General features: G+C 38.8%; 1 protein-coding gene across 5 annotated transcripts in view; it reads left to right on the forward strand.

The window, feature by feature from the left end:
- ntm (neurotrimin) overlaps positions 1–6,513 on the forward strand; it is a 424,793-nt gene extending 418,280 nt beyond the window's left edge. For 2 of the 5 annotated variants that reach the window (XM_044222736.1, XM_044222740.1), the window contains 2 exons: positions 514–549; positions 5,379–6,513. In XM_044222736.1, the coding sequence (XP_044078671.1) occupies positions 514–549; positions 5,379–5,479 (137 nt within the window). In that variant the 3' untranslated portion in view covers positions 5,480–6,513. Of the gene's footprint in view, positions 1–499; positions 550–5,378 lie in introns of those variants that run through there. The other 3 variants (XM_044222737.1, XM_044222738.1, XM_044222739.1) reach the window with 3 other exon arrangements.
- The last annotated feature ends 19,606 nt before the right edge of the window (positions 6,514–26,119 follow it).

Genomic DNA, 26,119 nt, shown 5'->3' on the forward strand with positions numbered 1-26,119 from the left:
TATCTGATATGCGCTTTGTGGCTCTTTCTGTAAATGTCCTATCATGTCAGAATGAAGCCATAAGGAAAATTTAAGTAAAAGACACCTCTGTCTGAATGACAAAAAGCCATCACTTAAACAGATGGATGAAGCGGGCAATGTTACATATTCCATGTCAGAAAGGGGCTTTTTTGGGCCAGCTGGGGCTTCCTTCAAACCAAAGAAATAATCACATTTCACCAAATGTGTCACTGCAATCAAGAATCTTGATTACCACTTATCACCACTGAGCGGTTGTCAGAATTTAAGTACTTTAGCGTTTCAGCTTTAAAATAAACTTTTGACACCACCTGTACTTTGATGAATGGGTGTTGGCATTATTATCAGGTTGAACACTCAAGTATCAACTGTGCAGCCACAATGTAAAAGTCCATTCAGCAGCCTACTTTTCATGCTTTTCACAAGTGTTGTCAATGATGTGTTGCTGTTCTGGTTCCGATATGTTGCTCTGTTCCATTTGTTCCCCTGGTGTAGTGGTAATTGAACCCACTAGCTCAACGCTATTGCAAGGTTAGTATTCTGCACCAGCATGCACTTCAACTGTTGTGTATTAAAAGTATTAACTGCATGCTGGCACATGACAAACATTGCCATTTTCACAAACTGGAAGTTAGGCTGCAGTGTCACTGGCACTATACACAGTGTTTGACAAGAAGAGACAAATCATTTCTGGGCTTTTTGATCCTGTCAAAATTGTACTGTAATACTTTAATAACAGTACTTTAAGAATATTTGTTCTCTTCATGAATTGACACATTAAAGCTGTTGTTTGGCAAGCAGCATCTTCGAAGAAGAGGAATGGCAAAGCAAACCGCCATAAAAATGTCATGTGAATCTTTGTGAAAATGGTCATTGCAGCCCATTTCGCTTACCATGTTTCATCTTTCTCCTTTGCAAACCTAACCGCCTCTCTGTCTGACATGGCTTCATTTTGATTTTTGCACGCTCTTTTTCCAATGTAAGTATTCATCATCTTTCACTATCATCATTTCTGCTTGTGTGATTGTTTGTACCTCTAGTTATTGTATTTCAACTGTACATCCTACACAGAAGATAGTGAAAGCAAACACAGAAAGCTGTTGAACCTCACTGAAGGCTGAAATATTTCTTGTATCTGCAAATAGTGATAAACATAATAAACAAACACAGGAGCTGTGGCGAGATAAACACCTCACCCATCTTGTCATTTAATGTGTCCTTGTGACTGGTGGTTGCAGCATCTTGTAAGTAAACCCACTCCATTAACACAATTGTATTAATGGCTTTGATTTTGACTATGAGTGAACGTCATTATTCTAATTAGCCATATGCAGGATTAGGGATAATCCACTGTGGCAGAGTAATTGGATAGATGCCCCAAAGGAAACTGTGGTGAACTCATGGAAATCCAGGGGAAATGAGTAGTCATTGTGTTACAAGCTTCAAAGTAAAAAGTACAAATTTGTCCTCAATCCTCATACAATGCATTCATTTAAAATGATTTTTCATCCCTGAAGAGAGCATGATGAAAATATTATGGCTTTTAGTTTTTGTGTCATCAAACTGTATTGCATTTTAGCAGTAGATTCCTGGGAATTTCATAAAACTGTGCAAACAGTGTAACACTAATACTAGAATACTACAGGTGCATTAAATACTAAAGAATAAAGCTGACATTTTTTTATAAGTTACTGAGACACTGGCTTGCATTTTTATTAAATCTAAGGAAAATAAGATAAAGCATTATGTATTTTAATGTACCAAGGTTGTAGCCTGGTAAATAAGAATCAGGTGAACCAGTTTTATTAGATAAATGAAACTCGAAAGATTGATTTGATCCACATTAGATAATTTCTGGCTCTTTCTTCAGTGACGGTCGGTACACAGTCGGTAGAAATGGCAACATGCTGAAAAATATATTTCCAACAAGTGTGCTATCACACTGTAAGTGCTACACATATTTTTACACTATATGTACTATATTTATCATTTTGTACTGTAGTCAGACCTGGACAAATATTAACCAAAACATCACTAAGATTAGATCTGACTCCCGGTTACAACTAACCAAAGCAAATCAAAGCAAATCAAAGCATCATTTTAACAAAATCCTGTGGGTTTTTGGAGCAGTTCTCAGTACTAAGAATGCCTTTGTTAAACTGAGAATGGCCTGTAAGCAATAGACGATGAGTAATGTTGTGTTGTGTGAATCCTTTAACCTTAGTGTAGCGTTTGATGCTGCAGACCATGTCACTTTGATCATCACACCAAAAAATGGGTGCTATCTGCAGCACTAAATGTTCACATTCTGCCCCACTAATGGAAGCTTTTACTGTATGTACCATTGTCATTTGATATGGTGTTTATTTATAGTTTCCAACAAAGATTGCTTCCTGGCTCTGGTTTCCTGCTTCCATCTGCCATTACCATCCAAAAATTATACATAAAAATAAGTATTCACAACATGATGCTTGTCAATTATATACTGATTGTAAAAGAAATGTCTTTACTTTAGCAAGAATAAATCTGCAAGAATAAATCAGACTTATTAGAAAACCATACGTTTGATTAACTTACGACTTATGAAATACTGAAACTATTTTACAGATACAGGATTTATACAGAGCCCCCAAAGGTCACGGCGAGAATTTTTTTGAGGACTTCTTTTGCATTTCCTTGCAATATGTTTTGCGTTACCTTGCAATACTTTTCTTCCTCCAGTCCTTCAGAGCCATTTGTTTATTTCTGCTCAGCTGCTCCGAACACAACGCAACAGTATATCAGCTGATTGAACTTTACTTTGAACTGGGCCTTAAGTATGCTGATACAGTACAACTCCTCAATAGGCAGGCATGGTTATGTAATTAGTGAAAGTAAACTGAAACGAATTCTTAGATCGAGAGGTCTCTCCAGAAGAAAGCAGCACGGTAATCTGCAGGATGCTGTCGGTTTTATCCGTGAATAGTTGAAAGCAGTAAACCCTTTAGAACTTACCACAGACCTGAAACTGCTCTTACTGAAGTAATCAGTGACCTCAGACTAAAATCTGATGAAATTAAGGTCTCAATTCTTGTCCTCTTAGTCCTAAGCGCAGTGTTTGATACGACTGACCAGGACATCTTAATCAATCGTCTTAAAAAATTGGTTGGTCTTTCTGACTGGTTCAAAACATCAAAGGAAGGAAGTTTTACGTTATGGGGTTGCACAAGGGAGCTGCCTTGGTCCATTACTATTCTCACCATACATGCTGCCACTTGGTGACATCATTAGAGCACACAATGTATGTTTGCCCTAAAACAAAAAGAGAAATTTTGTTTAATAATCTGCAGAAACTGACTCCCTGGATTAAATCTGAGGTTACGAGTCTTCAGCTCATTCAAAACTCAGCCCAGCTATTAGCCAGAACCAGGAGGAGAGAGCCCATTAGTCCAGTTTTAGCTTCTCTGCACTGGCTTCCTGTAACATTTAGAACTGATTTTAAAGTCCTCCTCCTTATATACAAAGAACACTGCGATCATCTGCTGCTGGTTACCTGGAGGTTCCCAGCAACAGCTGAAAGAAAATCGGGGACGCAGCCTTTGTCAGTTACGCCCCAAAGCTCTGGAACACACTACCTGTAGATATCAGGGAAGCTCGCTAAATATTTTTAAAAGAAAGCTAAAAATGTATCTCTTCACTTTAGCCTTTAGCTAGATATGACTTTCCTGATACAGGCAGGGAACTCTTTAGCTCTTTGCTCTGCATTTATGCACTGCTGCACTTCTTTTAAGATGCTATATTTTACTAGATTTTATGCATTTTATGTTTTTACTTCTTAACTTAATTTTTATTTATTATTTTTATTATTATTTAGTGGGTTTTAGTGGGTTTCCCACTTTATGATATGTACTCCTCATTTTTATTTTACAATAAGTATGTCATTCTATAATTCCATGTCTATTTTCATGTGAAGATGCACATATTCTATTCTCATCTTATTTTTACTTTATTTTACATTAACTTTGGCATTCTATCCCTGTTTTTATGTTCATTCTGTTGTTTTTTATATGAAGCACTCGGTGCATGTAATTGTCTTTGTTGTAAAGCACCTTGAGCTGCATTTCTTTTAGTTTTCTTAAAGGTTATTATTATTATTATTATTATTATTATTATTATTATTATTATTATAACATTTACTGTCCTCTGTACTGGACTGTAGCCCAGAGGCAGAATTACAGATGTGCAGCTGAATCTGCCTCATAAAGCTAATGTGCTGTATTTGTACGAGACAAAAAAAAGCAACAAACAAGAAGGCGACTGAAATGCTGCAAACAGAGTCTGTGGTTCTGTCACAGAGAGCAGACAGCACTGAACCACTTGCAGAGATTCATCAGGAACGCAGACCAACGCAGGTTGGAAAGCTTTTTGTGCTTCTGCACAGGCTCCTCTGTTCTTTGCACAAAACTAATTAAAGTAACCTTCAGTGCTGAAACAGGGTTTGGTAGAAGGCCTGTTGCTATTTGTTCCTCTGAGGTACAGTACTGTACAGAGTACAGTAACTGTTTCGTTGGGAGCAGCTGAGCAGAAATAGACATATGGCTCAGAATGAATGGAAGAAGAAAAGTATTGCAAGGTAACACAAAATATATTGCGAGGGAATGCAAAAGTAGTCCTCAAATAATGTCACACCTTTAGGGGGCCGGGAAGATTTGGCTGCATGTGCTAAGCATTGCAAAGTAATAATGATGTCAACAATATATATATTGGGGACATAGACTGAAAACAAAGAAGGACCTCATGATAGAACCTTGAGGTACTCCATACCACTGGTGTAGTCTCTATTTTGCATAGGCATTGGTTTAAGTTGAAATCAACTTCATCCAACAAACAATTAAAATGTTTTATTACTGTGTCCTCTGGATGTCCTAATCCCAACATTGTCTCCTAGAAATTACATAATACAACTAATTTGCTCAATCAATTTGTGAGGAAACATAATTGCCCCCTGGATTTCAGTATTTAAGCCCACAATCTTTCCCTAACCTTAACCACGTGCTGTGAGTGCATAAACATAACCATAAAAAAACATGAATCATGTTTTAGTTGCAATGAGCAGATACAGATATTGTAGAAAAAGAAATGGAATATGTTGCCAGTGAGCGCTTTAAACTATTTCAAACTTTTCATCATTCATCATCATCAACACACATCATCAAATTCCACCAGCTAAGCTGTGTGGACATTAAAGTCACAGTAATCTTATCAGCAGATAGGAAGTCAATATAATAATTTACGTACCTCCAGTGCTAATACAAAGGAAAAAACAATCTTCAATAGTAAAACTTACCCAGGTGTTTTTCCCCTTCTGTTCCCCCTGTCAGGACCGAGAGCAGTTCAGGATGGCAGCGGCGGCGCAATGGGAGTGCACTCACACACCTGTCTCCTCTTCATAGTGTTTCTGCCGTTCCTGCTCAGATTTTGAAGAGGAATGGATTTGAACACAAGTATTGTGTGTGTGTGTGTGTGTGTGTGTGTGTGTGTGTGTGTGTGTGTGTGTGTGTTTTTTTTTTTTTCCCAACCGGAACCATAAACTGATGCACAGTAAGTGCATGAAGCATCCTGCTACATAATGATGTTGACCCACTAAATAAGTACGTAACAAAAGTTTCAGTTGTTTTTATTTTTAGATTTCAAGGATGTAACAAATGTTTCACATTTTAATTAAATTATAATTTCTTTCTCTCTAAATTATATTATTCTGGATTGTCTCTTTTTATGTATATGTCTCGGAAAAAAAATAATTTTTTAAATGTGGTGTCTCTTATTCAAAAGGATTTGTCTTCATTTTTTAACCACATTGCATATTCATGTCAACTCCAGGAGGCAAATGTACAGCAAGTATGAGAGGTGAATGTTAAAAATCTCAAAGTCAAACCGAGACAGTGAAGCAGAAGAAATTTAGGTTACCCTGAGGCTGAAAGCCTGGTATTATCATATCTTAATGTATAATAATTATCATTCAGTCTGGTTGTTGAAAGCAGAATTGTTTTTGACCTCTAAGTATTTTTGTTCTCAGCATTATAGTGATATACTTGCAGTTGTGTTATGCTAATCTTTTAATTTTTTTTTTCAATTATGTTTAGTTTTAAATATTTTTGAGAAGGAAAAATATGAAGTTGTAATTATTTAGGACAAATATTATGTCTTTGTTGTCTTTTTTTTACCAGTACAATTGTACACAAACATGGTGTCAAGAATAATTATGTTATAATTAAGTAGTTAAAAATGGAGAGAGAGTTTAGTCCACTTGTGTGGAGTCGACGTCTGACTTAAGTGATGCAAATGTATTAATGCTGTTGCTACTTGTGTGAACATCATGCCATTTCTACACAACACAGTTATTTGAGAAAATGTTCCTGTTCATGTTCCAAACCAGCACTAGAGGGTTAGAGACCACTCAGTAAAATCATGTTAATAGAAAATAAACACTTTTTGCATGTATTTAGACACCAATAACCCAAAGACTTGAGTAGTTTATACAGCACCATACTTAACAGGATTTCTGTTTTCTAGTCTCAACACAAAACAAAATGCATTTACCCTTTTTCCATAGTATTGTCTTTTCACAAACAAGAGGGTTGTGTTATAATATGGGTTTAACATGGGGGCCCTTTGGAAAAAAAAATCTAAAATCATAGATACCTTTAAACCAAAATGTACAGTATGTGGTTAATGACTGTGAAATGCTCATCTGAAAGTGACATTTCCAGCTCTTATTGAAAAGAAAAGAACTGCAGGCTTACTGTACAGTATGTGAGCCAATTTCAATAACCGAGATTGATCAGATGTTCGAGCAAAAAGGCTACAACTGCTCTTGTCACTTGATATGAAGCTTGCATTTTTAGAAAAGACAGGAGATGTGAGAAAACAAGAAAATCATTTCTGTGTTTTATTATGGAGAGAGATCAGCACAGACAGAGTTCCACTGGTGTTTTGAGAGACAGCAAACAAATGATGGACGTCCGTTACCTTATTTTATTGTGAGTGTGAGGACTTTATGCAACAATCAGAAACCTCTCACAACAAGGCAGCAAGAATTAAAGCCAGTGATTTATCTTTTTCACGTCTTGTGTTGGCAAACAATTCACCCCAACTGCCAGACCACACTCAGGTTCCCCCCAGCAGTGGAAAACAACTGAGTGACAACAACAAAAAAGCAAGATTTGATGTTAGGCTACTGGTTTTGCAATGTGGGAGGGAATTTTTTAAACGCAACGTCTCACTTGCAAAAAGCATCAGTGTTTGTGACGTACAAACACAACCATCTATTGACTGTTGGTTTCTATGAGAGCTGCACTCCACATCATCGGATTGTGTGCAGCTCTAAATGATTTGGAGGATTCCATTAACACAACATCAAACAGGAACAGTGAATTAAAAGAAATTAGTTTGTGTGCCTGTTTAATGGTGGGGCAACGATGCGCTTCTTATGAATCCACAGCTCTGATTGAGTGTGTTTTCACATATGGTTAATTAATGTGTGCTCAGTCGACGCTGAGCAGGCCCAAAAGGAGAAAGGTGAGCCAGAACCAATGACCTCTGCTCGGTTCATGTTCATCTTTTCCTCTCTGAAAAGAACATTTGGATGTTTTTCCTAAGCTTGCCTCAGTTCTGGTGAGGTCATAGTCCAATACCCATGTGCACCTCAATTTCTCTTTTGAACTCAGCCCCTTTGTGGCTCTTGGGGATAACAAGGTTTGTGCTCCTTGATGTAAAAAATGAAGGAGAGCCAATATCCAAATCAAAATGGCATGAAACAGATAGGGCCATTATTGAAATTGATCAGTGTAATCATCAGCTGAATCTGACAGGCTAATCATGGTTTTCACACACAAGATAGAGAGAGAGAGAGAGAGAGAGAGAGAGACAGTCACTGCAGACTATTATTCATCTCCAGCACAGTGATGTTTGGAAATGACATGGTAATTATTCCATCCTGGCTTGAAGGATGGCACCACTGATCTCATGTCTATTTTGCACAGTCATGTTGCCACAAGATTAACCACATTTAAGATGAACTGAAGTCAGATCACCTCCCAAGGAGGTCTGTGCTGCGATCCCTTCAGAGGGCTTTGTGTGAAGTGGTTGCTGTCAATATGCACAAACAATCACACTCATCGCTCGGAGTTCACTTGAAAGGTTGAAAAGGAGCCGAATGTGAACACAACTTGCTTAATAGTTTGTCTAGAAATCAATTAACAAAAACACACACCTCACTTCTTCTCTTTCTCTCACACACAAACACACGCACACACGCCACATATTCTACTGAAGTAAGACAGTTTGTTGTATATTTCTGCCTACAATTCTTTTGTAGCAGCCAAGCACACATTGTAAAAACTGGGTCATTTATTTTCATTTTTTTTTACTACCTCTGAGCAGTTATTAAACTCCAATTATCTAACGGCACAGCAATTACCACCTTAAAATAATAATTTAGATGTAGTCATGGATGTGCATTTGTGTGCGCTGTAATGACAATGTAAGCGAGGCTCATTCACAGAAACCCTTGCTATACCACACCGCTGTATGGCCACTATTGTTTCTCCAGGAGTATCCTAGCACTCCACAGGTTTCTGAAAGGACAGTGCAGACAGAGTTGAATGTTTGCAGTTTATTTTCTTTGTCCTTAATAACTGTGATGTTATTTTATTGAAGTCATATAAAATACAGTATATTTCTCGAGCCAGTCAGACTTGTACTGAGGACAAACCCATGTAAGTGCTTATCTTTAGAATATAGACATCGTACAAACCAGCAGGGCTGCTGTCAAAATATAATATGTATCTCTAGATGAAATAAAAATGAATGCTTTTTTTCACACGTAACCAGAGGCAAGGAGGTGGTTGTATAGCTGACTTCACCTAATAATCCACCTAGTAATGGAAATGCCATATGGTCACTATTGCAGGGAGTCAGAGTTAAAGGTGGGGTATGCAATTCTAATCCAATACATGTCTTTTTGTCAAATTCAGCAAATATCTCCTCACAGTCCGCTAGCTGTCCGTTCAGTGTGTGCGCTGAAAAAAACTGTTTTTATACAGCCCCTGAATGGGAAACAAACAAAGACTTTCGGACCGAGCCACACAACACTATTCCCGCCATTCCAGACATGATTTGTGTGTCAGGTAACGTTAAATGACTTGCCCGCGGACATTCAGCTGACTTACTAGTTTGCCAAGATCTGCTGTTGTTGTGATGTTAGCTACAGCAGCAGGAGAGTTGTGAGTATCGCTGTCTGGAGCTGCTGTGCTGGCTCGTCTCGTCCTCTCTGTTAGCTTCGCAGCAGCAGCTGTAGCGACAGTTTGCTAACCCACAACCTAGCTAACATTACTTGCTGTACCGTTGTTCGCTCTATAGCATGGTATTTGTCATGGTATTGGATTTTTCCACAATTGCATACCCCACCTTTAAGGCTGCATGAGAGACTTCAAACCAAATTTGCGCAAATTAATGTTCTGACTTTAGATGCATCATTAAGAGGAACCCTGCTAATTGTTAATATCAAACAAGTATTGTTTATTAACTCTGATGAGATCTGTGGTCACAGACAAAATGTTGTAAACTGTGAAGCACTGAGCTGAAGGAGAAACAGAGGCAAAGAGCAGTCTAATCTGTGATCTGAGGATGAGGTATTCTGCCTCTTCAGTGGAGAGAGAAAACAGTCAGCAGCTGTCAGATTTCTGCCGGAAATCCCGCTAGATCATATTCCTAAAGTTTTGGCCTTGGTCTGAGCCACGTGCAGCTAACAGAAAAGTATCATCTTCATTTCCTTGTTCTCAAATCCCTGCTGTTCCAAACGTTACAAGAATAGGCATGTGGAGAAAACCAATGCAGGCTTCTTCTTTAAAGTCTTAGTTCTGATTGTTTTGTGACCTGAGGCCTTTTGTATTACTTAGCACCAGTGCTCTCGATGCATTATGGGCACTGGTTGCCTCAAGGTTAGACAAGCTGGCTTGCAGAGCAGATATATAAACACAATCTCATTACATTTAGTGAGACTGTGATGTTTTGTTTTGCACAACACAGATATGTGCCATGCTATGGCTCATTTAGTTGAGAAAACTCTAATAAGCTCTCAGTTGGCACTCATATCGTCCTGTTGTTAACTGGACTCATTCTGCATTGTAAAACTGAAGGGGATATAATAAGTCTCACCCAGTGTGATGATTGCAGCTCTTTGCTAAATACAGTAACAACATGTTTTTGCAACCAGTCTCTTCAGGAGTTAAATAAAGTTAAAAATTGAACATTGGTTGTTTCTCCCTATGCTGTACAATTCCAACAGCTGCATATAGCATGCATCGTGGTCAAGCAAACTGAACAGGAGCAGGAGTTGACCTCAATTTCATTGGGAAATAGGCAACTTCCATAATTGAAAATAATTATTCACCTCTCAGACAAACAGTAGGCAGTCATACTTCAGTTTCTGTCTGCATGACATTAAAAAAGTCAGCCTCTGTGCTGTCTTATTAGAGCAAATGCAAATGCTCCAAACTCCCACCAAGCATGACTTTTAAAAAGGATATGCAAGACACACTGCAAGTCCCATTCAAGCCAAACTTATAATGATAAAACCTAGCAAACCGGGGAGAGGATCTAGGAAATACACTAGTAAAATATTTCTGATCCTCCCACAAAGTTCAGCTAGCAAACTGCATTGAGAAGGCCTGAATACACATAACTTTTCCTGTTTCTGTCTGACTCCAGTCAGCCAATTCTGAATCACAGCCCATGAAGGCTTATATTTTGGCAGTAGCACTGCATATTTATGTTGATATGACCAATTCCATTGTCTGTTTGAAGAGGATTGCAGAACTCATTCTCTCTCAACCCAAGCAAACATGGGCTGAGTTGGGGAAAAAAGCTATGGGTATATTTCTTTTTTTGTCTCCATATGTGCAAGGCAAGAGAGCTGTCTTTGAAGAAAATGTGATACCATTTAAGAAAAAATGACTGAGTTTGTATTGCACCTACCAGATATTACTGTTAATTTTAGGTGTTTTGTGACATTTGTGTGATTTGTATTGGAGTCTGGAAGAGATTTCATTTTTGGATGTGAACTTTAGTTAGACATGAGAAATCAAACCTTTGTCTCAGCTGCCCGGGGATTATCATAGCAGACGCATGAAGTAGTCACATGATCTGTTGGGATTTATTTTGGATGATTCAGATAAATAAAATTCTTCCCCTTGCCTGGCTACAAGTTCACAGGGCTCTCTTCAGATTGGATTGTTCCCAAGTGGAGGGGGATATCATGCTATTTGAGTCCCTGCACTGTAAAGGATTGTTGGTTCATATGTATTTTCTTGATGCAAAGTGTGTGCTCATATTTAAGACTGACAATAATAAAATGTTGTATCTTAAGATCGTGTGGTGTTTTTGATGTTTTTAGGGGGGTTTTCATGTTGAATGTACATATGTAAATGTCACGCCAGGCCGTACCCAGCAGGTCTCCAAGGTGAACAGCCTGTGGCATGTAAGTTCAATACTGTTCAATAATATTAAATATAATAATAAAGCGTACGGTCTAGACCTGATCTATAGGAAAAGTGCAATGTAATAACTTCTGTTTGAATATGAACAAATCAAATCTTTTGCTATACTGTACTGCCAACAAACTTTTCCAAGGTGCACAAACAGCATAGTTGCTTACAATGGCACCTATCTAGAAACAAGTCAAACCTTTAGATTTTTTGATCCCACAGAAGTCCTGACCTTGGAACTCATTGCGGTCTGTCCTCTATATTACCAACAACCCCTAACTGCAGTTCTCTAAATGACACCAGTGTGTCTTCAAGCCTGAATACAGTGTATTTTTACATCAATTATGTGCAACTGCAGCAGGAGGTCTGCAATAACGCTCTGAATCTGTTTTTCTTCCTCCACCATGAATGTTAATTGCATACTGTAGTTACATGCAAAAGCAGTTTATTCATTTGCTGTATAGATGATACAGTTATCTGGAGGTTTCCACTGTGAGTTGTCACTGACAGTGATGCTTATGACCTAGAGCAATGCTTTACTGTGCAATAAATAATATAAAGCCTGTCCATGATATGTAATGTATTTCAGGTATTGTGGATTTTATTGTATTTTTTAAGCAGTGACAGAAAAATGGCTTTGCAGTTGGTACCCCACTGCTCTACTTCAGCCTCAACAAATATTTAATTCATGCAAACATCTGCTCTCTACAGCTGAGAGTTGCTCCATACACCAGAGACTGAATACAGTGACACTGCTGGAAAGATAAAAGATTTTGCCTGATGTTATAGGCCAGTGTCCCTAAAATCAAAGCTAACACAGACATGCACAATTTCAGGTCACTCCAGACTATGGGATTAATTGCATTTTGGAGGCTGTATTGTTCTATTACACTGTCACTTAAGATCAATGAAATTGGGGCGCCCCAGTAGCTCACCTGGTAGAGAGCTTATTCTTAAGGCTGAGTCCAAACCACACAGGTTCGATTACAGCATGTGGCTGCATGTCATCCCCTCTCTCTCCTGCCTTTCCTGTCCTTCTCTACAGTCTGTCACTGTAACAATCTTAGGAAAAAAAAGATCAACGAAACTAATGAAGGTGACAGTTGAGCACAAAATACTGAAACCAGCATAGCCATCTACTTATAATTTGCAGCAAACAAGCTTGTTTGGCTTTGTTTGAATCTAGAGTATTTGGAAGCTGCAACCTTAGTGCCTGATCAAACCAGGAAGTGTCACAGCGAAATCCATCATCTTGTCCTCATAAAATTAGAGGAGCTGCAAGCTTAGTGTGCATTGTGGCTTATGTGGCTCTTGAAGAGGGTCAGGTTCAGCTGGATGTGAAAAGGCACTCGAGGTCGTCTTGGTTAGGTGGCCTATCCCAAGATGAAGAAAACTCTTTTTCTTTATTTTTCCATCCATTTTTCTGTTGCTAAAGTTTCCCATGACTTGTTTGTTTTACTGCACTCATGATGTTTTTAGTTATAAATATTTTACATAGCCATAGGACTTTTTAATGTCTCTATCCTCCTGAGGCCCAACAGAGAACACAACTCTTTTGGGAAAATAATAAAAAAGAAAATCAAAAATCAATACCTACGTTTGCTGTGCTCTGTTGGATGCTCGTGAGTATCGCCATAGGGATTTGTTTTTATCCCACAGAAATGTTTATGCTCAATTGCCAGTCCACCCAGAAGAAAAGAAAATTCAAAATAAGATATCCTCTTTGTCCAGCCTATTTCTTCTAGACATAACTGAGCTCAATTTAACATCAATATGCGATTTTGACCATTTTCTCATACTTAAATTCAGCTCCTCAGAAATAGCCTTCCTCTTGTCTCACTCAGCCTGATCCAAATTTAAGATCTAAAATTGTTACTTTTTTTTCTCTCACTGCAATGATCATATTTTGTCTGCGATAATCAGCTCCTGAGATAAGTAAGATCCAAAAGTCATTTATAAGCCAATCAAAAACTTGATTGGCTTATAAATGAGCCTGCACAATATCAGAAATTTGTCTCAGTGATCAAATTCAAGTCTCAACTCTGTATATTTGATCTGTTCTCAGACTTGTCTCATTTCCATTAAAAAAGAGTCCAAACAAGATCTACATTTAAGCTTCAGTTTCTCTGGTTTGTCACAAACCCACCCACCGGATGTAGAAAAAACAAGATGGAAGTTGCTAGAAGCACAAGGAGCAGGACATTTGAACTTAACAGCTTAACGGAAATGCAGGAATATTTTCATTTTGCATCCTCAATGTCAAGGGTAAGTAATTTTGAATATGAATCTATATGAATGTGTTTAGTTCAACAGGATGAGTCATACAAAGTAGTTATCATACATTTTAGCCGTTTCTCAGTAGACTTGCTTACCCTAAAACGTCATTTTTGTAGGTAGGGTAACATTAGCTTAGTCAACAAATATTATGGTGCCTAACGTTAGATTTCTTTGTTTACACTCCGGGTAACATTACATTATTTGTGAAATATATTTTTTGCACTCCATTAAAACACTATAGTTAGCTCTGTAAAAGTTAAGTTATGCGCGGACGCAGAAAATAAACTGCCACCGGCAGTTTCAATTATTTATTCAGTTAACGTTAGCTTAAAAAAGAGGCAACATTCAAGCACTGCTGTTGATTAAAAACTGCATTTAAGCCTCAGTATTTTGTTCATGGAGAAGAATGTTTGCTACATAGAATAGTATAAAACAGTTTGCAGGTTGAGGCTTCCTCATTTAGTTGGAGGAGTGCTGAGTATGGCGGCTCGGTTTTGAGAGACACCCCTCCCCCGGTGTGTGTGGAACTGTAGTGCCAGCTGAAGTTGTAGCCACTGTAAAATACATGCTGATTAAAATGTTACGTTACTGCTAGTCAGCCATAAATGTCTATAGGATCTCATGATGTAGCGCAGCAGCTATCAGTGGGCCCTTTGTGTTTACTGCCACAGAGAAGATATATATATATATATATATATATATATATATATATATATATATATATTTTTTTTTTTTTTTTTTTATTTATATTTTTTTTGCATGTTTGTCACACTTAAATGTTTCAGATCATCAAACAACTTTAAATATTAGTCAAAGATAACACAAGTAAACACAAAATGCAGTTTTTAAATGAAGGTTGTTATAATTAAGGGAAAAATCCAAACATACATGGCCCTGTGTGAAATAGTTATTGCCCCCTAAACCTAATAACTGCTTGGGCCACCCTTAGCAGCAACAACTGCAATCAAGCGTTTGCGATAACTTGCAATGAGTCTTTTACAGCGGAGGAATTTTGGCCCACTCATCTTTGCAGAATTGTTGTAATTCAGCATGAACTGCCTTTTTAAGGTCATGCCACAGCATCTCAATAGGATTCAGGTCAGGACTTTGACTAGGCCACTCCAAAGTCTGTCGGCCTCACTAGAATGCTATATCAAATTCACATCTGAGTCCATATAAGGTTTGGCTATTATGCAACAGGTGTTGAATAAACATTCAAACAGTTTGCTCAACTTATCTCCACTAGGCCACTCCAAAGTCTTCATTTTGTTCTTCTTCAGCCATTCAGAGACCCCACAACAACATCCAAAGAACTGCAGGCCTCACTTGCCTCAGTTAAGGTCAGTGTTTATGACTCTACCATAAGAAAGAGACTGGGCAAAAATGGCCTGCATGGCAGAGTTCCAAGACGAAAACCACTGCTGAGCAAAAAGAACATTAAGGCTTGTCTCATTTTTGCCAGAAAATATCTTGATGATCCCCAAGACTTTTGGGAAAATACTCTGTGGACTGACGAGACAAAAGTTGAACTTTTTGGAAGGTGTGTGTCCCATTACATCTGGCATAAAAGTAACGCCGCATTTCAGAAAAAGAACATCATACCAACAGTAAAATATGGTGGTGGTAGTGTGATGGTCTGGGGCTGTTTTGCTGCTTCAGGACCTGGAAGACTTGCTGTGATAAATGGAACCATGAATTCTGCTGTCTACCAAAAACTCCTGAAGGAGAATGTCTGTACATCTGTTCGTGACCTGAAGCTGAAGCGAACTTGGGTTCTGCAGCAATGATCCAAAACACACCAGCATGTCCACCTCTGAATGGCTGAAGAAGAACAAAATCAAGACTTTGGAGTGGCAAAAAGAGTAGGCTTAAGACTTTCCTCTTTGATAAAACTTATAGTTAGGGCTGGCTTGGGTGAGTCCTGAACCATCCCTTAGTTATGCTGCCATAGGCCTGTAGACTGCTGGGAGAGTTCCCATGATGCTCCTCTTTCCTCTCTCCTTCTCTCCCTCTCCATCTGTATGCATTTTTATCCCATTACTGCATGTAACTCGACATCTTCTGTGCTTTGTTTCTCTCCTCCTGTTGCTTTCAGCAGGTATTTCTGCCTCCGGAGCTGCAGAGTCTGGATCTGTGGTTGTGGGCCACCTGCTGCCCCCGTGTTTCTGCTCGACAACTGCTACTACAGTTGTTGTTATTGGCTCTGTTACTAATACTGACGTTATTTTTCCTATAGCTCATTCCTATTATTATTTACTTAGTAATATTAACACTACAATTACTATTCTACTCTTTAATAAAAAAAAATTCTAGGTGGTAGGTGGTATATTTTTTCTTTCTCTCTCTCTCTCTGTCTGTCTCTCTCTGTGTGTGTGTTAAAAGGAAGTTTTTTCTTGCCACTGTCGCCAAATGCTTGCTCATGGTGGGATCTGTAAATAATATTATAAAGAGTATGGTCTAGACCTGCTCTTTAGGAAAAGTGCAATGAGATAACTTCTATATAAATAAAATTGAATTGAATATATTTGCTTGAGCTACATATCTTTGATAAGGATTTAGATTATTTAGGTAGAAGTAATGAATAAGACCTACTTAGGCTTTTTTCCTCACACTATACTCTAATGCCCGTTGTTCATACTCAATAGAGAGAATAGCTTGTCTAGAAGCATCAATAAAAATACAGTGTTGGACATAACAAACAACATACGGATGATTTTTGCCATTCTCAGGAGCTAAGTATATAAATTCAGGGTGGGCGGACAGCCCGGGGGCTGGACAGGTGCGGAGCTGAGGATCTCGCGTGGATGGCCCGGGGGCTGGACAGGTGCGGCGCTGAGGACCTCGGGCGGACGGCCCGGGGGCTGGACAGGTGTGGAGCTGATCTCATGAGGCCTGTGACGAAGATCATCACCATCTGGAGGCCTGGCGGAATGCTGGTGGCACAGGAGGAAGGTCACAGGAGGCCGGCGGCGAAGACGGAGAGTAACTGGAGGCCGGCAGCAAAGACGGGGGCCTTCTTGAGGCCGGCGGCGAAGACTAAACCCTTCTGGAGACCTGCGGCGGAGACCGATGGTGCAGGCCGATAGATGGCAGGCCGGGGTGCAGGCCGATGGCTGTGAGGGCCTCCAAAGGCCAGGCAGGTGCCTAGTTAGGGGTTCAGGACAGGCAGGTTGTAGGCTCATAGGCTGGGGTGCAGGCTGGTGGCTAGCAGAAAGAGAAGCAGTCTGGAGACTTTGCTTGAGGCCGGAAATTACCGTTAAATTTGTAGCCATGGCCGGCATGACCAATAGCCTGGGTCTTGACAAGACTGCTTCCTCCATCAATGAATATGCAACCAACATCTGTGGAGCCTGCTATTGACAAATGCAGTCTCAAGAATGGCATTTACCTCCTGGTGCTCCTTGAACCAAAGCTACAAAATAAAACAGGAAGTGACAAAACATTAACCTACAACATGATTAATCCACTGAGTGAAGCAGAGGTGTCCTGGGTTAATTGATGGGTCATCATCTGACAGCGATCCAGAACCTTTGTGAAAAGTGAGGCAAAACTATTCTACTAATATTATCAAATGCAACCTTTAAACATTTATGAAATGGACTCTAAAGTAGTCTTTCCCTCTGACACAGGTGTGTTTTGCGGTCCCTTCAGGTGGGGTGCGGCTCCCTCATTATGTGTTTTTGACCTGCAGAGAGTAGGAGTTTTTGAACGCAGTGTAGGCTTATTTTTTAGGAAAAGTGGTCATTATAGATTTTGTCGTTGGGTAGAAATCTACTTAGAATTTTGGAATTGATACGAATTGTTTCTTTTCAGTAAATATTTTTGTTTGCTTAATTGTTTGGATGCATGCCAGTCCGAAACAAATAAGCAGGAAGAACAACAATGTCGATTCTTATCCTGCATTATTATTATTACCATGTAGGCTGATAAACACTGCAGTAGTCAGTCGCATTTTGCTAAGTTGTATGCTGCATTTAAATTCAGACTGTTAGAATATAACTACAACAGCGCAGAGTGGATGGCATCAAAACAGTCACCGTGCATGGACGTGCCCTTCACAGGTGCAGAATAGTGCAGGAGAAAATGACTTGTATGGTGAAGGTGGAATGCAAACACAATAAAACATTCTGTAAGTGCTGGGATGCTGTTTGTGGGAAGTGCACACCCAAGGTGCTGAATGTCTGCGCAAAGTGTGTTTGAGTAATGTGTAGCAGAAATAATCACAAAATAAATGCATTCTAATAGCGGGTACATTTTACCCGGCAGTTTGGCAGTTTTAGGTATACAGCTACTCCTGGCAGTTCTAGTGTTAAATTCTAAGACATCCTAAAGTTACGTGGGACTAAAGAGTTTATGTGCTCAGTAAATCTCATGGCAATCTGCCATTAGACGTCAATATCTCTTGTATACAAGTTTGGCTTGCTGGTGGTGCTAGAGTAAAGGTCACCAAAATTACTAGGAATCATCCAGTGGATCAAGTCATAGGCTGACCTTCATGAATATCCACAACAAGTTTCATTGTTTCAAAGTCTATTCAGTTGTTGTTGAGATAGTGCAACCCTGTCTCTCATTGAACATATCTGCAAAAGTCCACTGTCAATGTATTTGACTGTATTTGTTTTAATAACAGCGCCCACCAAAGCCCTTGGTTAAGCTTAGGGTAAGATCATGGTCTTGGTTAACTATCTTGCTGACTTTAAGCATGAAATAGAATAAGTTGACTTTTTCAGTATTTAAACAAACCCTACACCAAGTGTTATAGTAGCCTAAACTTAAACCGAACCACGGGCAGGATGCAGGACGTGAACTCCAGTCTTGTGCTGTGTTCGCTGGATTGACAAAGAAATTATGCCAGTGAAGACAATCCAGGCAGCAATCACATTTGCTCCAAAATGTATTTTGCAAAGCAAATTATTAGTATATGAATGTATTTTGTTGGATAACGAACAGGCCATCATGCATTACCGTGCTTAGATACTTACAGTGATAGAACAACCAAGCTCATCCTGCCAGCAGATATACTGCAAATTCTAATTGTCAGACAGTAGGTACATTATTCTTGTTGCAGAGTGCCCACCTAGAGGCCCATGACAGACATTTAAGCACTGGAGAAAAGCCTCGCTGTCTACCTTCTAACTCCCAGATGGAGCCATATCTTCCCTCACGCTCTTCCCACTATATTTCAACCTAATTAATGTCAAAATGGAGTAAAAACAATTAAGGATCTTGTCTCCAAAAGTTATAGATTTCTCTTTCCACTCTCCTCAGTTCCTCTCTCATCAAGGCGAGCAGAAACTCTTAATGGCTGGTAAACATCTTTTGATTGTCTGATTGTCTCACAGGACTGCGAGTGTACTGTAGTTGAGCGGAGAGGAGAAAAACTGAGGAGGAATTGTGTGGTGCTTTCCAAAACCAAAGAGAATAACATCTGTGCTGAAAGGAACCAGACTGCAGCTTTCTCCAAATTCAGATGTAAAACCATGATAAACCAAGCTGACTTGGTCAAATTACAAAAATAAGAAATTTAATACTGGTACTAGTACATTTAGGTGTAGCTATTTTAGAGAACTCATTTGCTATTTTGACTGTACAGCTCAGTTTTACACATATCTGTTATTAAAAATGTGATTTCACACATTTCTCTTTTTTAATTAAAAGACTATTACGCCTGTGATATGCTTTTACTGTCTGAAGGAATATAAAAGAATCCTCTCCTTTGATCTTTCTTAAGGGGAGGTTCTTTTTTGTGAAGTCATCTGCGTCTTTACATCTGTGAAAGTTTGATATTACTCATTTTCCAGAGATATTGTGTGGCTAATTAAGAAGGCATAATTAATGTCCCTGATTAGGCTAAATGACACCTTCCACAGAAATTGAAATTACTAGTAAGTGAGAGTCGTAGCAGTCTGAGACAAGTTTTTAAGTGGGAATTAGAACTCATAATGAGATAACATGATTGTAAGAGTATAACTGCTGCCTGTGAGAGCTTTTAGCAACTTTATAATTTATTAAAGGAAATCACATTGCTGCTGCAGGCAGTATATAACTCAAGTTGATACATATACGTATTGTTCTTTCATATTTACAAACAGATGAATGTATGCGCCATCATCACAGCATTGCTGTTTTTGGTGTCAGGGAACAGAAAAAGCTGCAGTGAGGAAAGATATATTCAAGTATGGCCACACTATATTCTCACTGCAGGCCTTCGCAAACATATAGTACAAACTACTTTTTACTGTATATGTTTTTGCTTCATTTATTATCTGTACCATGATTTGGATAAACATTTATATCTTTATTACAGTGTACCCCATATTGGAAACCAACATGCTAACATAGTGTATATGACACAACGTGATATGAAATTGCAAAATAAACGAAAAAATAAAAGATAACTCCACTAGAACAAGTTTGTGAATTTCAAACTCAAAATTTTATTTTATGAATACTGGAGTGAAAACTCTTTGTATGTTTTTTTTGTTTACATGCATGTTGACATGTTTACACAATACTTGTTTGCAAAATTATACATGCACAGCACATCTTCTGAATTTCTTTTACCATATCTTTGAAAATACACTTCTACCAAAAAGACTTAAACAAGAGCTGAATAAAAACTACACCACCAAACCCCTGCTAAAACCATACTATACTCAAGGACATGTGTAGACCTTGACATAATTGATGCATCTCCTTATTTATGAATACCGTACCTATTTTTAATTATAATATCATTGTCCTCTTTGCAAATACTAGATCTGCAGAGCTGCTGTGGCACTAAAATATTGATGACTGTCTCAGGTGAAGAATTTAATTAATTTAAAGTTCAAAAATAGAGAAACATGACATGAAGGTCACATGCTTCAGAATCCAACTTCATACTAAATATGTGATTGAAACCAAAATATGTAAGCTTTCATTCATAGGGCAACTTAAAATTGTAATTACTCATGACTCATTACTGATCAACAAAAGCATTTATAAAGCCCACTATCCCAAATCACAATTTGCCTTAAGGGGCTTTACAATCTGTACAGCATACAGCACCCTCTGTCCTTAGACCCTCGATTCGGATAAGGAAAGACTCTCCCCCAAAAATAAACCTTTTAACAAGGAAAAAAAATGAAGAAACCTCAGGAAGAGCAATGGAGGAGGGATCCCTGGATCCCTCTCCCAAGACGAACAGACATGCAATAGATGTCGTGTGTACAGAATTGATTCACAACATAAAGTCATACATGAAAATATAAAATTATGATGACAAAATGTAGATTGTAAAACATAGTGAAGAGGATGGGTCCAGGAGGACAACTGAGCAGCTTCAGGTGTCGCACATTAATTACAGCAGCGCCAAGAGTGAAAAATGTCTGATGGTATGCCACTGGTGGTTCAGTGGTATATGCCAATCCTAGAGTGGTATGCCGCTCTGTACCACCGGCACATACCGTTTCCTACCGACAGGTGCTACTTCACTGTCACACCAGAACCGCCCCCTGATGCATATGCAAATGTGATGCCAATAAGTTTTTCGACAAGCACTGCCACAAATGGATATTTTTTTCTTTCTTTATTGACAATGTTAGCACAACATAGCGCTGTAAATAAAGGAATGTATAAGTTTCTGCTGTCATTCTGTTGTTGTGATATGTGCAATATCTTTTTGACAGTAAAGTAATATCTTTACTGATGTACTCAAAAGCTGAAATAGAAGCTAGTACTAGCTGTCCCACCTTTTGTTCTCTCTCTTTCCGCTCTCACCAGCTCACCTCTCCTTAAGTACTCCTGACCTGGGGACAGAGGTCTCCTCTGCCATGTAGTCTGCTTGGGAGCAGACACACCGAACCAAACTCTCTCGCTTATGGCAGGGACGTGAGAGCCTGCATAAGATCCCTGTAATCAAGCGTAGTTAGCGCCAGCAGCTACAACACAAGGTCTGCCAGCTAACTTTACAAGCAACAGGAGCAACAAAGCCACTTAGTGCCAAGCGGCTAATTCTGTAAGGAGAGCAAAGGCCGGTGTGACCGGTTTCCTCCGACCTGCACAATCGGAACACTGCACAGCAAAGACTGCATCGGAACCACAATTCTTCCCCACCTGGCTCATCCACAACGGAATTGCCAGCTAGCAAAGCAGCACCAAGTCAACCCTTATCCCTCCATGGACTGGTAACATAACTTAACTGGGCATGGCATAGCTCAAGAGTGTACACGACTAAGCACAGGACTGCTTAACTTTTGTCAACGTACATGTATTGATTTGGTTCATTGAGCTTTATTGTTTTGATGTGTTTTCACCATTGGGCTAATTGGTAGCCACATGCTAAGTTGATGTTAGTTATGCTTCACGCAAGTACTCACTGAACAGGGATGGGCGGATCGATACTGTGGGACTGAAACTTCAATAATTACAAGCTACTCATTTGGAATTGATTCCTTTCAAAAAAATATTGATAATACAATTATATAAACACAAAAAGTGGGTGGCTGCATCACTTTCAAAATTTTTCAGAACTTTTGTATAATGTTTGTGTCAATAAACAGCCGTGACATATTTAGCTGGCCCATGTCACATGACTGTGGAAACCTATGTGACATGAGAACCGAGCACTGTCTTTTTTTATCTCTATTTCAAACTGTCAACAAACATAGTATCAAAAGAAAACATCCAAATCACATACATAGAGATCAAGCATTGAGAAAACAAGTGAAAGCAGTATCAAGCAGCCCCGCACAGTTGCACACTTCCAAATCAAACTTGTGAGAGAATGGCAGAAAGGAAACGTAGCTGTGGTGCTAGTTTTCACCTGTAGATAAAAATACAGCAATATGCAGTATTTGTGACAAGAAATTGCCACAAATAGTAGAAGTTGCTCTGGACAAATCATGGCATGTTTAAGAAGATTAAGAAATATTTAAGAAAGTGCTAATTTGCACATTTTATGTTATTTATGGTATTTTAATTTATTTTATTCACATTTATGTTATAATTATTTATTTATTTTAGTATTATTTATTCAGTATTTCAGTAAAATACTGGACTATTTTTGCTTTTACATTTCAAAATGTGTTATTAATGTCAGGTATGTGTCATGTGATGTGCCTTTAAGTGTAATGATGTTTTTTTTTCTCCTAAAAATTACATTAAATACAAATTAAAAATTATTTTGAAAAATCACATACCAATTTAAGAAATGATCAGTATCAGTATTGTTAAAATTGTAATAAAAAGTATCAATATCATATCAAATTAAAAAAGTTTGGTATCGTGTATACCTAGTAACTCTGAGTATGTTAACGCATGCTAACTAACCGTCCTCTTTTCTAATACCCTACACGAACCACACACTCCAATTTGGCCCTAAACATTCATTTCAATTCAGTTATATTTATATAGCGCCAATTTATAACAGCAGTTATCTCATTGCACTTTTCCTATAGAGCAGGTCTAGACCGTACTCTTTATAATATTATTTACAGAGACCCAACAAATCCCACCATGAGCAAGCATTTGGTGACAGTGGCAAGGAAAAACTTCCTTTAAGAGGCAGAAACCTTGGACAGAACCAGACTCAATGGTGGCCGTGTTAGGTTTTGACAGAGAGAGAGCGAGAGAGAGAGAGAGAGAGAGAGAGAGAGAGAGGGAGGGTTTGAGAGAGGGAGGGTTTGGGAAAGGGGGGGTGGGGGTGGGAGAGAGGGAGAGAGGGAGGCACAATGCAAATACCACCTAGAATTTTATTTTTAAATATTAGAATAGTAATTATAGTGTTAATATGAATAAATTAAGAATAAAGTAATAACAGGAATGACAGCTATAAGAAAAATAATGTCAGTATTAGTAACAGAGCCAATAACAGCAACTGTAGTAGCAGTTGTCGGAGACAGAAGGAGAGAGGAGAGAAAGCACAAAACTATGGGAGAGAGAAAGATGTTGAGTTAGAAACAGGCAGTAATGGGATACAAATGCATACAGATGGAGAGGGAGAGAGGGAGAGAGGAAAGAGGTGCATCAGGTGAAGTCTCCCGGCAGTCTAGGCCTATAGCAGCATAACTAAGAGATGGTTCAGGACTCACCCAAGCCAGCCCTAACTATAAGCTTTATCAAAGAGGAAAGTCTTAAGCCTACTCTTAAATGTGGAGATGGTGTCTGCCTCCCAAACTGGGATCTGATTCCACAGGAGAGGAGCTTGATAACTGAAGGCTCTGGCTCCCATTCTACTTTTGTAGACTCTAGGAACCACAAGTAACCCTGCATTCTGGGAGCGCAGTGTTCTAGTCGGATAATATGGTATTATGAGCTCTTTAAGATACGATGGTGCCTGACCATTACAAGCTTTGCAGGTGAGGAGAAGGATTTTAAATTCTATTCTGGATTTTACAGGGAGCCAGTGCAGAGAAGTTAATATTGGAGAAATATGATCTCTTGTCCTATTTCTTGTCAGTACATGTGCCGCAGCATTCTGGATCAAGTAGAGAGTCTTAAGGGACTTTTCGGGCAGCCGGATAATAAGGAATTCCAGTAGTCCAGCCTAGAAGTCACAAATGCATGCGCTAATTTTTCAGCATCATTTTGAGACAGGATGTGCCTGATTTTTGCAATGTTACGTAGGTGAAAGAAGGCAGTCCTTGAAGTTTGTTTCATGTGGGAGTTAAAGGATAAATCCTGATCAAAGATAACTCTGAGGTTCCTTACGGTGCTGCAGGAGGCCAGGGCAATGCCATCTAGAGTAACTATATCTTTAGATAATGTGTCTCAGAGGTGTTTGGGACCAAGTACAATAACTTCAGTTTTGTCAGAGTTTAACATCAGAAAATTGCCGGTCCTCCAGGTCTTTATGTCCTTAAGGCATGCTTGAAGTTTAGTTAACTGGTTAGTTTCATCTGGCTTGATCGATAGATATAATTGGGTATCATTCGCATAACAATGAAAGTTTATGGAGTGTTTCCTAATAATATTGCCTAAAGGAAGCATATATAAGGTGAAAAGAATTGGTCCAAGCACAGAACCCTGTGGAACTACATGACTAACTTTGGTGTGCACGGAGGACTCGCTGTTAACATGTCGATCTGATAGATAGGATTTAAACCAGCTTAGTGTGGCTCCTTTAATGCCAATTACATGTTCCATGTCTCTGTAATAGGATGTTATGGTCAATGGTGTCGAACGCAGCACTAAGATCTAACAAGACAAGTACAGAGACAAGTCCATTGTCTGATGCAATTAAAAGGTCATTTGTAATTTTCACCAATGCTGACTGAAAATCCTCAAATAAACTATTGTTATTTAGAAAGTCACACAACTGACTGGCAACTGCTTTCTCAAGGATCTTAGAGAGAAATGGAAGGTTAGATATGTAGGTCTATAGTTGGCTAAAACCCCTGTATCAAGGGCGGGTTTTTTAAGAAGTGGTTTAATTACAGCTACTTTAAAGGATTGTGGTACATAGCCTGTTAATAAAGATAGATTAATCATATCCAGTAAAGAGGTGCCAACTAAGGGTAAAACGTCTTTAAGCAGCCTAGTTGGAATGGGGTCTAAGAGACAGGTTGATGGCTTAGATGAATTAATCATCGAAGTCAGCTGAAGAAGATCGACAGGAGCAAAGCAGTCAAAACACACATCAGGCTCTACAGCTGTTTCCAAGGTTCCTGTGTTTGAAGACAAGTTGGCACCGGTTGAAGGCTGGACTTGATGAATTTCTTCTCTAATAGTTTAAATTTTGTTATTAAAGAAGCTCATGAAGTCGTTATTACTGAGGGCTATAGGAATACATGGCTCAAGAGAGCTGTGATTCTCTGTCAGTCTGGTTACAGTGCTGAAAAGAAACCTGGGGTTGTTTTTGTTTTCCTCTATTAATGATGCTCTGGCATAACAGAGGGATTTCCTATATGTTTTAAGACTATCTTGCCAGACTAAACGAGATTCTTCCAGATTGTTGGAACGCCATTTCCTTTCATGATGTTTGCTTTAATTTGCGGGTTTGGGGGTAATACCATGGAACTAACCTTCTTTGTTTTATTATCTTCTTTTTTCAGGACTATATTGATAAAAACATAGCTACATATGCAGAGAAGAAACTCAAAACTCCCGCTTCACTGTACTTTCTTTGCTTCTTAATACGTGTTCATGCTGTGCACGCAAAGCATAAGGCGGCAGAACAAAGAAACTGTAGGAAATCAACAACTTTTATACACTCGTTCAATGGAGCACAACCCTAAACACAGGGAAAATAAAAAAACTGAATAAATGAATAACTCGATCATTAAATTGATCAGTCTCTTAAGAGGATTGTATTATTT

This window comes from Siniperca chuatsi, linkage group LG14 (assembly GCF_020085105.1).
Source record: "Siniperca chuatsi isolate FFG_IHB_CAS linkage group LG14, ASM2008510v1, whole genome shotgun sequence".
NCBI classification, from domain to species: Eukaryota; Metazoa; Chordata; class Actinopteri; order Centrarchiformes; family Sinipercidae; genus Siniperca; species Siniperca chuatsi.